The 14,802-nt window shown below is 39.9% G+C and overlaps 1 protein-coding gene across 1 annotated transcript in view; it reads right to left on the bottom strand.

Annotated features, from left to right (window-relative positions):
• Positions 1–14,802, bottom strand: part of CDK15 (cyclin dependent kinase 15) — a 96,626-nt gene that overhangs the window by 46,572 nt on the left and 35,252 nt on the right. Inside the window, exon 9 of the mRNA XM_024981308.2 lies at positions 6,990–7,083. Within this exon, the coding sequence (XP_024837076.1) occupies positions 6,990–7,083 (94 nt within the window). The remainder of the gene's footprint in view (positions 1–6,989; positions 7,084–14,802) is intronic.

The raw sequence follows: 14,802 nt of genomic DNA, 5'->3' as shown, positions 1-14,802 counted from the left end.
TTTCACTTTCATGCATTGGAGAAGGAAATGGCAACCCACTCCAGTGTTCTTGCTTGGAGAATCCCAGGGACGGGGGAGCCTGGTGGGCTGTCGTCTATGGGGTCACACAGAGTAGGACACGACTGAAACGACTTAGCAGCAGCAGCTGCACAGGGTCAGATCTAGGCAGGGTTAATTCTGCTTCCTCTAATGTGGACAAGAAACTAACAGAGAGAATAGAACAATTAGGTTAAATATTAGGAAATGCCTGTCAACAGTTGGGTTGGTCTTTGAAACATCACTATGAAAATAATTTCTGAGAGAGAAAGAGAAAGACAGCAAACATTTGTTGAGCACGTAGGGCACGTGGTGCTTGTTACTCACGTGCTCTTTTAAAATTCTCAAAGCAAGGTTATAAAATCATTATCACCAGCCCCATGTAACAGAAGAGGAAACTGAAGCTCAGAGGGACTATATAACTTGCACACATTCATTTAGCTGAAAAATGGCTAGAATTCAAATGTGCAACTTAAAAGCTGTTATTTACATTAGGCTACCTCCAGTATGAAAAGGCAAAATGATAGGATACTGAAAAAGGAACTCCCCAGGTCGGTAGGTGCCCAATATGCTACTGGAGATCAGTGGAGAAATAACTCCAAAAAGAATGAAGGGATGGAGCCAAAGCAAAAAAAACACCCAATTGTGGATGTGACTGGTGATAGAAGCAAGGTCTGGTGCTGTAAAGAGCAATATTACATAGGAACCTGGAATGTCAGGTCCATGAATCAAGGTAAATTGGAAGTGGTCAAACAGGAGATGGCAAGAGTGAACGTTGACATTCTAGGAATCAGCAAACTAAAATGGACTGGAATGGGTGAACTTAACTCAGATGACCATTATATCTACTACTGTGGGCAGGAATCCCTTAGAAGAAATGGAGTAGCCATCATGGTCAACAAAATAGTCTGAAATGGAGTACTTGGATGCAATCTCAAAAACGACAGAATGATCTCTGTTCATTTCCAAGACAAATCATTCAATATCACAGTAATCCAAGTCTATGCTCCAACCAGTAACAGTGAAGAAGCTGATGTTGAATGATTCTATGAAGACCTATAAGACCTTTTAGAACTAACACCCAAAACGATGTCCTTTTCATTATAGGTGACTGGAATGCAAAGGTAGGAAGTCAAGAAACACCTGGGGTAATAGGCAAATTTGGCCTTGGAATACAGAATGCAGCAGGGCAAAGGCTAATAGAGTTTTGCCAAGAGAACACACTGGTCATAGAAGATACCCTCTTCCAACAACACAAGAGAAGACTCTACATATGGACATCACCAGATGGTCAACACCAAAATCAGATTGATTATATTCTTTGCAGCCAAAGATGGAGAAGCTCTATACAGTCAGCAAAAATAAGACCGGGAACTGACTGTGGATCAGATACTTATTGCCAAATTCAGACTTAAATTGAAGAAAGTAGGGAAAACCACTAGACCATTCAGGTATGCCCTAAATCAAATTCCTTATGATTATTCAGTGGAAGTGAGAAATAGATCTAAGGGACTAGATCTGATAGAGACAGTGCCTGATGAACCATGGGTGGAGGTTCATGACATTGTACAGGAGACAGGGATCAAGACCATCCCCATGGAAAAGAAATGCAAAAAAGCAAAATGGCTGTCTGGGGAGGCCTTACAAATAGCTGTGAAAAGAAGACAAGAGAAAAGCAAAGGAGAAAAGGAAAGATATAAACATCTGAATGCAGAATTCCAAAGAATAGCAAGGAGAGATAAGACAGCTTTCCTCAGCAATCAATGCAAAGAAATAGAGGAAAACAACAGAATGGGAAAGACTAGAGATCTCTTCAAGAAAATTAGAGATACCAAGGGAACATTTCATGCAGAGATGGGCTTGATAAAGGACAGAAATGGTATGGACCTAACAGAAGCAGAAGATATTAAGAAAAAGTGGCAAGAATACACAGAACTGTACAAAAAAGATCTTCACGACCAAGATAATCATGATAGTGTGATCACTCACCTAGAGCCAGACATCCTGGAAAAGCATCACTACGAACAAAGCTAGTGGAGGTGAGGGAATTCCAGTTGAGCTATTTCAAATCCTAAAAGATGATGCTGTGAAAGTGCTGCACTCAATATGCCAGCAAATTGGGAAAACTCAGCAGTGGCCACAGGACTGGAAAAGGTCAGTTTTCATTCCAATCCGAAAGAAAGGCAATGCCAAAGAATGCTCAATCTACCACACAATTGCACTCATCTCACACGCTAGTAAAGTAATGCTCAAAATTCTCCAAGCCAGGCTTCAGCAAGACGTGAACTGTGAACTTCCAGATGTTCAAGCTGGTTTTAGAAAAGGCAGAGGAATCAGAGATCAAATTGCCAACATCCAATGGATCATGGAAAAAGCAAGAGAGTTTCAGAAAAATATCTATTTCTGCTTTATTGACTGTGCCAAGCCTTTGACTGTGAGGATCATGACAAACTGTGGAAAATTCTGAAAGAGATGGGAATACCAGACCACCTGACCTGCCTCTTGAGAAACCTTTATGCAGGTCAGGAAGCAACAGTTAGAACTGGACATGGAACAACAGACTGGTTCCAAACAGGAAAAGGAGTACGTCAAGGCTGTACATTGTCACCCTGCTTATTTAACTTCTATGCAGAGTACATCCTGAGAAACGCTGGGCTGGAAGAAACACAAGCTGGAATCAAGATTGCCAGGAGAAATATCAATAACCTCAGATATGCAGATGACGCCCCCCCTTATGGCAGAAAGTGAAGAGGAACTCAAAAGCCTCTTGATGAAAGTGAAAGAGGAGAGTGAAAAAGTTGGCTTAAAGCTCAACATTCAGAAAACTAAGATCATGGCATCTGGCCCCATCACTTCATGGGAAATAGTTGGGGAAACAGTGGAAACAGTGTCAGACTTTATTTTTTTGGGCTCCAAAAAGCAAGAGAGTTCCAGAAAAACATCTATTTCTGCTTTATTGACTATGCCAAAGCCTTTGACTGTGTGCATCACAATAAACTGTGGAAAATTCTGAAAGAGATGGGAATATCAGAACACCTGATCTGCCTCTTGAGAAATTTGTATGCGGGTCGGGAAGCAACAGTTAGAACCGGACATGGAACAACAGACTGGTTCCAAATAGGAAAAGGAGTACGTCAAGGCTGTACATTGTCACCCTGCTTATTTAACTTATATGCAGAGTACATCATGAGAAACACTGGACTGGAAGAAACACAAGCTGGAATCAAGATTGCCGGGAGAAATATCAATAACCTCAGATATGCAGATGATGCCCCCCTTTATGGCAGAAAGTGAAGAGGAACTCAAAAGCCTCTTGATGAAAGTGAAAGAGGAGACTGAAAAAGTTGGCTTAAAGCTCAACATTCAGAAAACAAAGATCATGGCATCCGGTCCCAACACTTCATGGGAAATAGATGGGGAAACAGTGGAAACCGTGTCAGACTTTATTTTTCTGGGCTTCAAAATCACTACAGATGGTGACTGCAGCCATGAAATTAAAAGACGCTTACTCCTTGGAAGGAAAGTTATGACCAATCTAGATAGCATATTCAAAAACAGAGATGTTACTTTGCCAACAAAGGTTCGTCTAGTCAAGGCTATGCTTTTTCCTGTGGTCATTATGGATGTGAGAGTTGGAGTATGAAGAAGGCTGAGCACCGAAGAATTGATGCTTTTGAACTGTGGTGTTGGAGAAGACTCTTGAGAGTCCCTTGGACTGCAAGGAGATCCAACCAGTCCATTCTGAAGGAGATCAGCCCTGGGATTTCTTTGGAAGGAATGATGCTAAAGCTGAAACTCCAGTACTTTGGCCACCTCATGTGAAGAGTTGACTCATTGGAAAAGACTCTGATGCTGGGAGGGATTGGGGACAAGAGGAGAAGGGGACGACAGAGGATGAGATGGCCAGACGGCATCACCGACTCGAGGCACATGAGTTTGGGTGAACTCCAGGAATTGGTGATGGACAGGGAGGCCTGGTGTGCTGCGATTCATGGGTTGCAAAGGGTCGGACACGCCTGAGCAACTGAACTGAACTGAACTGAACCTCCAGCTTAGATGATGTTATGGAATCCAGTAATAATTTTTGAAGGTAGCATTCATCAGTAGCATTTATCAGTCTTGCAGGGAAAATTTTTTTTTAACTTCTTTTTTTTCTTTATTTTATTTTTTAACTTTACAATATTGTATTGGTCTTGCCATATATCAACCTGAATCCGCCACAGGTATACACGTGTTCCCCATCCTGAACCCTCCTCCCTCTTCCCTTCCCGTACCATCCCTCTGGGTCATCCCAGTGCACCAAGCATCCAGTATCGTGCATCGATCCTGGACTGGCGACTCGTTTCATATATGATATTATACATGTTTCAGTGCCATTCTCCCAAATCATCCCACCATCTCCCTCTCCCACAGAGTCCAAAAAACTGTTCTATACATCAGTGCCTCTTTTGCTGTCTTGTATACAGGGTTATTGTTACCATCTTTCTAAATTCCATATATATGCATTAGTATACTGTATTGGTGTTTTTCTTTCTGGCTTACTTCACTCTGTATAATAGGCTCCAGTTTCATCCACCTCATTAGAACTGATTCAAATGTATTCTTTTTAATGGCTGAGTAATACTCCATTGTGTATATGTACCACAACTTTCTTATCCATTCATCTGCTGATGGACATCTAGGTTGCTTCCATGACTTGGCTATTATAAACAGTGCTTGCGGGGAAATTTTGAGGAAGAAAAATCTTTTGGCTTGAAATTTTTTTTAGTGTGTGAATGTTTCCCAATTTGTCCTGTGTTCCTCCATTATATCCTCCGTGTTTCCAAAAGAAAGCTTAATGGCAGTGATTAATCTCTATAAAACATCTGAATTTCACAAAGGACATTCTATTTTAGTGTTCACAACACACTGTGTTTTCTGGGTCATGAATCTGTGGCACTAGACTGGTTTGCACAGAATATCTTCATAAATGTGAGTCATTTTCCCTCCAGACACTAGCAACTAACTCTTCCCTTTTCCTAAAAGTTTCCTGAGGATTATCTTCACCTTCATGTTGTAAAATTCAACTTAAAAAAATGATATAAGTGTTTTTTACATGGGCTTTTACAAATATTTATTTATTTATTTTTATTTGGCTGTGCCAGGTCTCAGTTGCAGCACAATGGATCTTTTGTTGTGGCATGTGATATCTAATTCCCTGAACAGGGATCAAACCTGGGCTCCCTGCGTTGGAAGCACAGGGTCTTAGCCACTGGACCACCAGGGAAATCCCCAGCTTTTTAAAATTTTTAATAAATGAAGGACTCTGCAGTGGAAACATAATTCAAAAATGAAATTTTATATTATTCCTGCAAGGCAAAATGTTTGATGACATTAAGTCAAAATCACGAAGAGTTTGAGAAAAGATAAGTTTCCTCACCTGCACACAAAAATCCCACTTTGCATTATTTCCCCAGATACCTGATTGGGAGGCTGTTAGCAAGAATGCTCTAGATGCTTGCTTGAAACAAGCAAACTTAAAGGAATCCGAATCCAGGATACAAGGAATACCCTACCCACCCCAGTTTAAAGTACTTGATACATGCTACAATATGGATGGATCTTGAAAACATTATGCTAAGTGAAATAAGCCAGACACAAAGGACAAACACTGTATGATTCCACTTATATGAAAACCTAGAATGGGCAATTTCATGCAGACAGAATGTAGATGAGAGGTTACCAGTGGCTAGGGGCAGGAAAATGGGGGGCTGGTTGAATGGATACAGAGCTGCTGTTGGGGATGATGAAAAGTTTTGGAAATGGATGGTGGTGATGGTTGCACAGCAAGGTGAATGTATTTAATGTTATGAACTGTACTCTTAAAAATGGTTAGAATGGTAAATTTTATGCTATATATATCTTTAACCACAATTTAAAAATCATCAGAAAAAGAGAGCCATATATAAATGACTATCACTATTGCTGTTTAGTCGCTAAGTCATGTCCAAGTCTTTTGTGACCCCATGGATGGTAGCCTGCCAGGATCTTCTATCCTTGGGATTTCCCAGACAAGAATACTAGAGTGGATTGCCATTTTCTTCTCCAGGGGATCTTTCTGACCCAGGGATCAAACTGTCATCTCCTGCATTGGCAAGCAAATTCTTTACCACTGAACCACCAGGGAAATCCAAAAATATAAGCTACAAGGGACATAAAAATGAAGTACATAATGTGCAACTGCGTGCATGTGCGTGCTAAGTTGCTTCAGTTGTGTCTGACTCTTTGCAGCCCTATCTACGGACTATAGCTAGGCTCCTCTGTCTATGGGATTCTCCAGGCAAGAATACACTCTGGAGTGGGTTGCCATGTCAGCCGTAAGGGGATCTTCCCAACCCAGGGATCGAATCCGAGTCTCCTGCATTGCAGGCAGATTCTTTACCACTGAGCCACCAGGGAAGCCCCAATAGTGCAAATGAGGGAGGGATAAAAAATGAATAAAGAAGTGGAAACACACATACATAAGCATCCTGTCACCTTAGAAATCTAGTTTTGGAGCATAAGTAGTATATTTCTCTCACACTAACATGGGAAGCTAACATTTTGTTTTATCAGGGCTCTGTGAAAATGTAGTGTTTTATCTTCAATTGACAAAGATCCATGGCCAAATATGTGGTAGAATTAGACCTGGGGGTTGCAGGGAAGGTTAGTAATGGCAGAAATTGCCCTTGGATGTTAAGATAATAGTCATCAGGAGCAGGAGGATTCAAGGGCATCTATGGGACAAAGGGGGGCTTCCTAACCACTCATTCCCTAGGTGCTTAAGCCCCTGGCAAACACCACAGTTTCCACAACCTCAAAATATGGCTTAATGTCTCAAAGCAGATGGACTGCTTCATTTGTTTCTAACGCAAATTTGGTTCAAAGTTTTATATGCATATATTTTTTCTTCCTAAGAGGAATTCTTCTCTTACCTCCCAGATCTTCTCCAGCTGTTCAAGGATGTTGGAAACCCCAGGAAACAAGGGTTGACCCTGGAACATTTCAATAAAGATGCAGCCTGCACCCCTAACAAAGGAAATAAGAGTCAACCCGATACTTTCAAGGAAACCATACATGCAAAACCGAACTACTAGCATTTCATCCCTTAAGAAATATTTTAAGGATAATTAAATATGGGCCATGCACTATGAAAAGTCTTGGCAAAAAAAGTCCCTATGTTAAACAAAGATAAGAACAGCTTGCAGCTTTTTGTTAAAATGGAACGCATTGGGCATTTAGGATCACAGTATAGATAGCAAACATTTTAGTTCATTCAAGCTCATTAACTATCTATTTTATGAGAGAGGAAGAAAATACTGAGTCTCCAAACTGAATACCCTCTTTCACTGAATCTAAGGTGCTATCATTGTAAGAAGCATCATTATTGTATGTACTTTTAAGAAACCAAAAAAAAAAAAAAACCAAAAAAAAAAAAAAAACCCCACAAGTTAAACTATGACATGATCAGAATGTTTCTTTTATACTCATTGAAAGGGCTGTTACACATTTAATCAGACAGATTATTTCATCAACTATCATACTTGTACAATGAAAAATATTAAATGAAAGAAATTGATTCAGGTACTCATCAAACTTTCTCACATTCAGCATTTGACAAAGACTGTTTAATGTCTGTGTTTATATCCATGATATCGTCTTTTGATGGTATTGTCCAGGAGTTTGATGATACAGCATTTCTTAAAATAATCCTTATTTCTTAAAATAAAAGAACTAAGAGTTATTGGTGCTGGGCTCCTAGGCTGACCTTGCAATTACAAGTTACACTTTTGATTCCAGCTTAAAAAATATTGCTAAATATGTCTGATTCACTTATTCTCCACAACCATTTGGTTTCCTAAGAGTTAAAAAATAAAGAAAGAAATAAAGCTCTCCTGTCTTCAAAGTCACTGACTCCCATTCAGCAAGTTTTGATGCTGACATGTTTGATGTCCACACACATACAAGGGTAACTATAGTCACAACTGCAGCATGGTTGATGGCTATTCTAAGATGTTACTGACTGAAATGCATCCTGATTTAAACAGAGAATGCACATTTTAAAGGACTTCCCAGGTGGTACTAGTGGTAAAGAACCCATCTGCCAATGAAGGAGACACAGGAGTCGTGGGTTTGATCCCTGGGTTGGCAAGATCTCCTGGAGAGGGCATGCCAACCCACTCCAGTACTCTTGCCTAGAGAATCTCATGGACAGATGAGCCTGGCGGGCTACAGTCCATAGAGTCGCAAAGAGTCAGACATGACTGAAGCGACTTAGCACTCAGGCACATGCATCTTAAAATAAATTGTCTTTCCTGCTTAGTCAAACTGGAGGGTAATTCCTAAGGAACAGTAAGAAGTAAGATTTTGCTGGTAACACACATTTTTACTCTCACAAAACTTTTTTGAGAATGCTTCAAGGGGCTTCCCTTGTGGCTCAGCTGGTAAACAATCTGCCTGCAATGCAGAACCCAATGAGACCTGGGTTCGATCCCTGGGTTGGGAAGATCCCCTGGAGAAGGGAAAGGCTACCCACTACAGTATTCTGGTCTGGAGAATTCCATGGTATAGTCCATGGGGTCACAAATCGGACATGACTGAGCAACTTTCACTTACTTCAAATAATTGATTACAGAGATTATTCCCATGGTCTAATACTTTCTGATTTTTGACTCCAAATCTCTTTCACCATAACACATAATTTTGCAAACTTCCTTAATCATCTTGATGTTTTGCTGTGGCATGATAAAGAAGAAAATTTAAGTAAAACATTTTAGTATAGATCGTCATATTCAGTTCAGTTCAGTTCAGTTCAGTAGCTCAGTCATGTCCGACTCTTTGTGACCCCATGGACTGCAGCACGCCAGGCTTCCCTGGCCATCACCAACTCCCGGAGCTTACTCAAACTCATGTTCATTGAATCGGTGATGCCATCTAACCATCTCATCCTCTGTCGTCCCCTTCTCCTCCTGTCTTCAATTTTTCCCAGCATCAGGATCTTTTCTAGTGAGTCAGATCTTCGCACCAGGTGGCCAAAGTATTGGAGTTTCAGCTTCAGCATCAGTCCATCCAATGAATATTCAGAACTGATTATCATCATATTATTAAAGGTTTATTATGAAATTAATTTTAAATGGTTTTTAATATTATTCAAATTAATATAGTAAAGAATCTGCCTTCAACTCAAGACACCCAGGTTCGATCTCTGGCTCAGGAAGATTCCTTAAAGAAGGGAATAGTTACCCACTCCAATATTCTTGCCTGGAGAAGTCTATGCACAGAGAACCCTATATAGTCCATGGGGTCTCAAAGAATTGGACACAACTGAGTGCCTAATACTTTTTCATGATACATTTCCACTTTTCCATCTGACTATAGACACATGCTATTTAATTTATTTTGTGTAGCAGAAATAAGATTTCTTGATAAATAAGCTTAAGAATAATTTTTATGTTATGTCTAGTTTGGGGAGAGAATATATATATTTTTAAAAGTATGCACATTTAAACATATCTTACCATTTCAAGAGACAATTTTCATGACTTAATATTCGGTTTGCATGTAAAATAGTCAATTAACTTATTCTCAGAATTTTGTGTACACATAAATAAGAGGTATCAGACTGAGTTTTGTAGGTTTTTATCCTTTCCCTCAAACAACAGGTTGTCTTTATCCCCAGTTGCTAAAAAAACTAATTGGATAAAATGTCCACTGTATGTGTTTTACTGATTTCTCATGTACAAGAGACATCCTGATGTGTGATACAAGCATTTTGGGAGTTCCCTGGTGGTCCAGTGGCTAAGACTCCACCTTTCTGCTGTCAGGGCCCGGGTTCTATCCCTGGTAAAGGACTAAGATCCTGCAAGCTGTTCTACATGGCCAAAAAAAGGAAAACAGAATTTTGATGAGATGAATGTCTCTTAAAAATCTGGTGAATAGTATCTTGAGGTGAATTTTTAGAATTCAGTTCAGTTCAGTTCAGTCACTCAGTCGTGTCCGACTCTTTGCAACCCCATGAACCACAGCACGCCAGGCCTCCCTGTCCATCACCAACTCTCGGAGTTTACCCAAACTCATGTCCATTGAGTCAGTGATGCCATCTAACCATCTCAAGCTCTGTTGTCCCCTTTTCCTCCTGCCTTCAATCTTTCCCAACATCAGGGTCTTTTCAAATGAGTCAGCTCTTTGCATCAGGTGGCCAAAGTACTGGAGCTTCAGCTACAACATCAGTCCTTCCAAAGAACACCCAGGACTGATCTCCTTTAAGATGGACTGGTTGGATCTCCTTGCAGTCCAAGGGACTCTCAAGAGTCTTCTCCAACACCACAGTTCAAAAGCATCAATTCTTTGGCACTCAGCTTTCTTCACAGTCCAACTCTCACATCCATACATGACCACTGGAAAAACCATAGCCTTGACTAGACGGACCTTTGTCGGCAAAGTAATGTCTCTGCTTTTGAATATGCTATCTAGGTTGGTCATAACTTTCCTTCCAAGGAGTAAGCGTCTTTTAATTTAATGGCTGAAATCACCATCTGCAGTGATTTTGGAGCCCAGAAAAATAAAGTCTGACACTGTTTCCACTGTTTGCCCATCTATTTCCCATGAAGTGATGGGACCGGATGCCATGATCTTAGTTTTCTGAATGTTGAGCTTTAAGCCAACTTTTTCACTTTCATCAAGAGGCTCTTTAGTTCTTCTTCACTTTCTGCCATAAGAGTGGTGTCATCTGCATATCTGAGGTTATTGATATTTCTCCTGGCAAACTTGATTCCAGCTTGTGCTTCTTCCAGCCCAGCGTTGCTCAAGATGTACTCTGCATATAAGTTAAATAAGCAGGGTGACAATGTACAGCCTTGACAAACTCCTTTTTCTATTTGGAACCAGTCTGTTGTTTCATGTCCAGTTCTAACTGTTGCTTCCTGACCTACAAGAGGCAGGTCATGTGGTCTGGTATTCCCATCTCTTTCAGAATTTTCCACAGTTTGTTGTGATCCACAAGTCAAAGGCTATGGCATAGTCAATAAAGCAGAAATAGATGTTTTTCTGGAACTCTTTTGCTTTCTTGATGATCCAACAGATGTTGGCAATTTGATCTCTGGTTCCTCTGCCTTTTCTAAAACCAGCTTGAATATCTGGAAGTTCACAGTTTACATATTGCTGAAGCCTAGCTTGGAGAATTTTGAGCATTACTTTACTAGCATGTGAGACGAGTGCAATTGTGCGGTAGTTTGAGCATTCTTTGGCATTGCCTTTCTTTCGGATTGGAATGAAAACTGACCTTTTCCAGTCCTGTGGCCACTGCTGAGTTTTCCCAATTTGCTGGCATATTGAGTGCAGCACTTTCACAGCATCATCTTTTAGGATTTGAAATAGCTCAACTGGAATTCCCTCACCTCCACTAGCTTTGTTCATAGTGATGCTTCCTAAAGCCCACTTGACTTCACATTCCAGGATGTCTGGCTCTAGGTGAGTGATCACACCATCGTGATTATCTGGGTCGTGAAGATCTTTTTTTGTATAGTTCTTCTGTGTATTCTTGCCACCTCTTCTTAATATCTTCTGCTTCTGTTAGGTCCATACCATTTCTGTCATTTATTGAGCCCATCTCTGCATGAAATGTTCCCTTGGTATCTCTAATTTCCTTGAAGAGATCTCTAGTCTTTCCTATTCTGTTGTTTTCCTCTATTTCTTTATTATCATTTTAAGACTCCTTACTGGCTTGCTTTTAAATATTCATATTCTTTTTACTTCTTGTCTTTAAAGCAACAGATATAAAAGGTGTAAATTAAACAATACATGGAGAATAATGAAAGTAATAGCAAACTGTCAAATGGTTTAAAAACATCCTGGTTGCTAGCAATGTCAACTGTGAGACAAGCCAGCTGAAAAACTGAGATGGTGAATACCATCAAATGGTCTCCACCCACTTCCCCTCATGCTTTCTCTGCGTTCTTGAAAGGTCTCAAGCCATTTCAATTTGAAGTGAAAAAGAAAAACACACACAAATATATATTTATGTATCTGTGGGTATAAAACACAAGTGATTATTTATTAACTGACACAAAATTGAAATGAAAATGTACTGGCTTTTGAAGATTTGAACCAACTCTCCATCCAGTATCACAATAGCTCCAGAAACCCCAGGAGCTCACAAATTACCAGAAGGCTTGAGGGTGTTCTAAACAAGGTTAAACCATAGTCATCGCTAGTTTACTGAGCCTTCCCTCCCCTCAAAAGGCTTTCATGGCTAAGAAAGAGCTTGTTGCCTTTTTATGTCCTTTTATAATGGTGGCTGAGAGGAACCAAAAAGGAAGTCCTTTTCATACACAATTTCTTAGTGTCCTTTATCTTCTACACCACTAGGACAGTGGGCACAATTATGTAAAATATACTGGAGAAAGCTGGACTTTAAGGCTTCTGTGTAAGTACTACAAAATAACACGAGATGTTTGCATAAAAGAATAAAATGCTAATATTGGTTGAAATTCCATTTATATCTGCATTTGTGCGGTTGGTGCCATATAGACATTTTCTTGAGTCTTTCTTTTTAAGTTTCACTTAGGGACAGATTAAACCTTCCTCACCTACCAATCTAGAGTCTAAGGTTTTTTATAAGGGCTTCCCTGGGGGCTCAATTGGTAAAGAATCTGCCTACAATGAGGAGACCCAGGTTTGATCCCTGGGTGGGGAAGATCCCTTGGAGAAGGGAATGGCTACCCACTCCGGTATTCTTGCCTGGAGAATTCCATGGACAGAGGAGCCTGGCAGACTAATAAAATATATGTGTGTGTGTGTGAGTGTGTGTGTGTGTGTGTGTGCATGTGCAATGCACTTATGCACTTAGAATACTTACAAGACAAACAAAATTCCTAAATCAATTGTATTTCAGAAGCTGGACTATTTGTATCATAAATATCAGTGCACTGGAAAGAAAATAAGTCTGTGCACCTTAAGTTTGAAGAAGGAAAGATTTTTTTCAGGTAAGTACTGTTTTTTAAAAAATGTACAACTCACTTTCTTATTTTTTCCATTTATTCCTCAGAACTGTTTTTTTTTTTTTATTTGCTTTGTGAACAAGTTGTGTGACTTTCATTGTTTTTATTTGTTTCTTAAGCAAGTTGTGTGGCTATCATCTATTTTGTCCACCCCAGACTAGTCTTAAAGCAAACATTTTAAGTATTCTGAACATTCATGTCCAGATAGGGAGCCAGCTCCTATTTCTTTTTATTCCTCTGTTTTGTTCTTAAATCTTCATTCCTGTGGCTCTTATTACCCTACATATCTTTAGGCTTCTCAGAGGATTTCTGCTCTGTGGAGATACCCTTGGGGCAGCCCATGTAGATGAAGGGAAACTTCACACGCAGGGGAAAAAAGAGCTGGTGACATCAAACAGTGAATCCTTCCAGAAGGGAGAGATGCACTGGGTCATTTTATTGCTCCAACTGTGGTTCTTCAGTCACGTTAGAAGAAACAGCTAACATGTTTTCTGCTTTTTCTGGCTTTCTTCCTGGTCTTTTCTCTATTCTGAGCATGAGCAAATTCTTCCCATAAGAGAGAAAAAGATTCCTCAAATTCTTCAGGCAATCTCTGGAGAAATAAACCATCTCAGGAGTTTTAGGTTTGGGGAGATGCAAGGAGTCTACAAGAACATTGTTGGGAGAAGTGAGTCAATATTTCACTTTTCACTATTGAAGTTAATTCAGAGCAGCCTGATATATGGCAGTGACATGATATTTCTATTTGCTTTTCCCTGGGCCACTCTTTATATTTGGAAGTTTGCAGCAGGAGATTTGACCATAAAGAATCCCTCAGGCACTGATAACTTTCTGTAGTTCTAAATCCAGCATCTGCCTGCAGTTAGTTTTGAATAGAGGAGTTGACTATCAAAGGAAATTCTTGTTTAAAACCCAGTTTAGCATAATATGAATGAACCTTGAAAATATTATGCTAAGTGAAAAAAGCCAGACATGGAGGGACAAATACTGTATGATTGCATTTATATGAGGTACTAGAGTGGTCAAGTTCACAGGGAGAGGAAGTACGATAGTGGTTGTCAGGGACTGAGAGGAGGGAGCAAAAAGAAGTGATTGTTTAATGGGTACAAAGAGTCATACTGGGATGATGAAAAGTTCTGGAGATGTGGATGGTGGAGGTGGTGGGACTTGATGCCACTGAACTGTACATTTGAAAATAGTTAAAATGGTAATTTTTGTTATATATATTTTAACACAATACAAAAATTAAAAGCAAAAAGTGTAATCATCCTAAAGCATTGAGGTGTGTTTTTTTTTTCCCACTGAAGTTGCTAATGAAATCTTTTTAGGTCTGAAAAAGTATCAGAAAGAGAGGAAAAGATGATGGGAGATTAGAGGATGTTGGTTGTAAGTGCTGGGAATAACCAATGTGTCTTACTGGTGTATTTTCCATATTTTAAGTGTTTGCTTTGGGCCAAGGACTCTGTTGCTCCCAGGGTTTACTGTGAATGAGAGGCTCTTGTTAAATTAGTTTCATTAGGACAAAGGCTCTAATGCTCAACCACTGTCACCTGCTTCCTTACAAAAGCGTTCAGTTTGTACCCTATGGGGTTGCATGGCCTTTTCTTCCATTGTAACTGGAAATCTTTTCCTTGCTCATTTTCCTCACCCTGAAAAGAAAAAAAATAGAAGAGGATTCCTAATGTTGCTGCTGCTGCTGCTAAGTCGCTTCAGTTGTGTCCGACTCTGTGCGACCCCATAGATGGCAGCC

Source organism: Bos taurus, chromosome 2 (genome assembly GCF_002263795.3).
Source record: "Bos taurus isolate L1 Dominette 01449 registration number 42190680 breed Hereford chromosome 2, ARS-UCD2.0, whole genome shotgun sequence".
NCBI lineage: Eukaryota > Metazoa > Chordata > Mammalia > Artiodactyla > Bovidae > Bos > Bos taurus.
The sequence above is the reverse complement of the archived record's forward strand: the minus strand, read 5'-3'. Positions and strand labels throughout refer to the sequence as shown.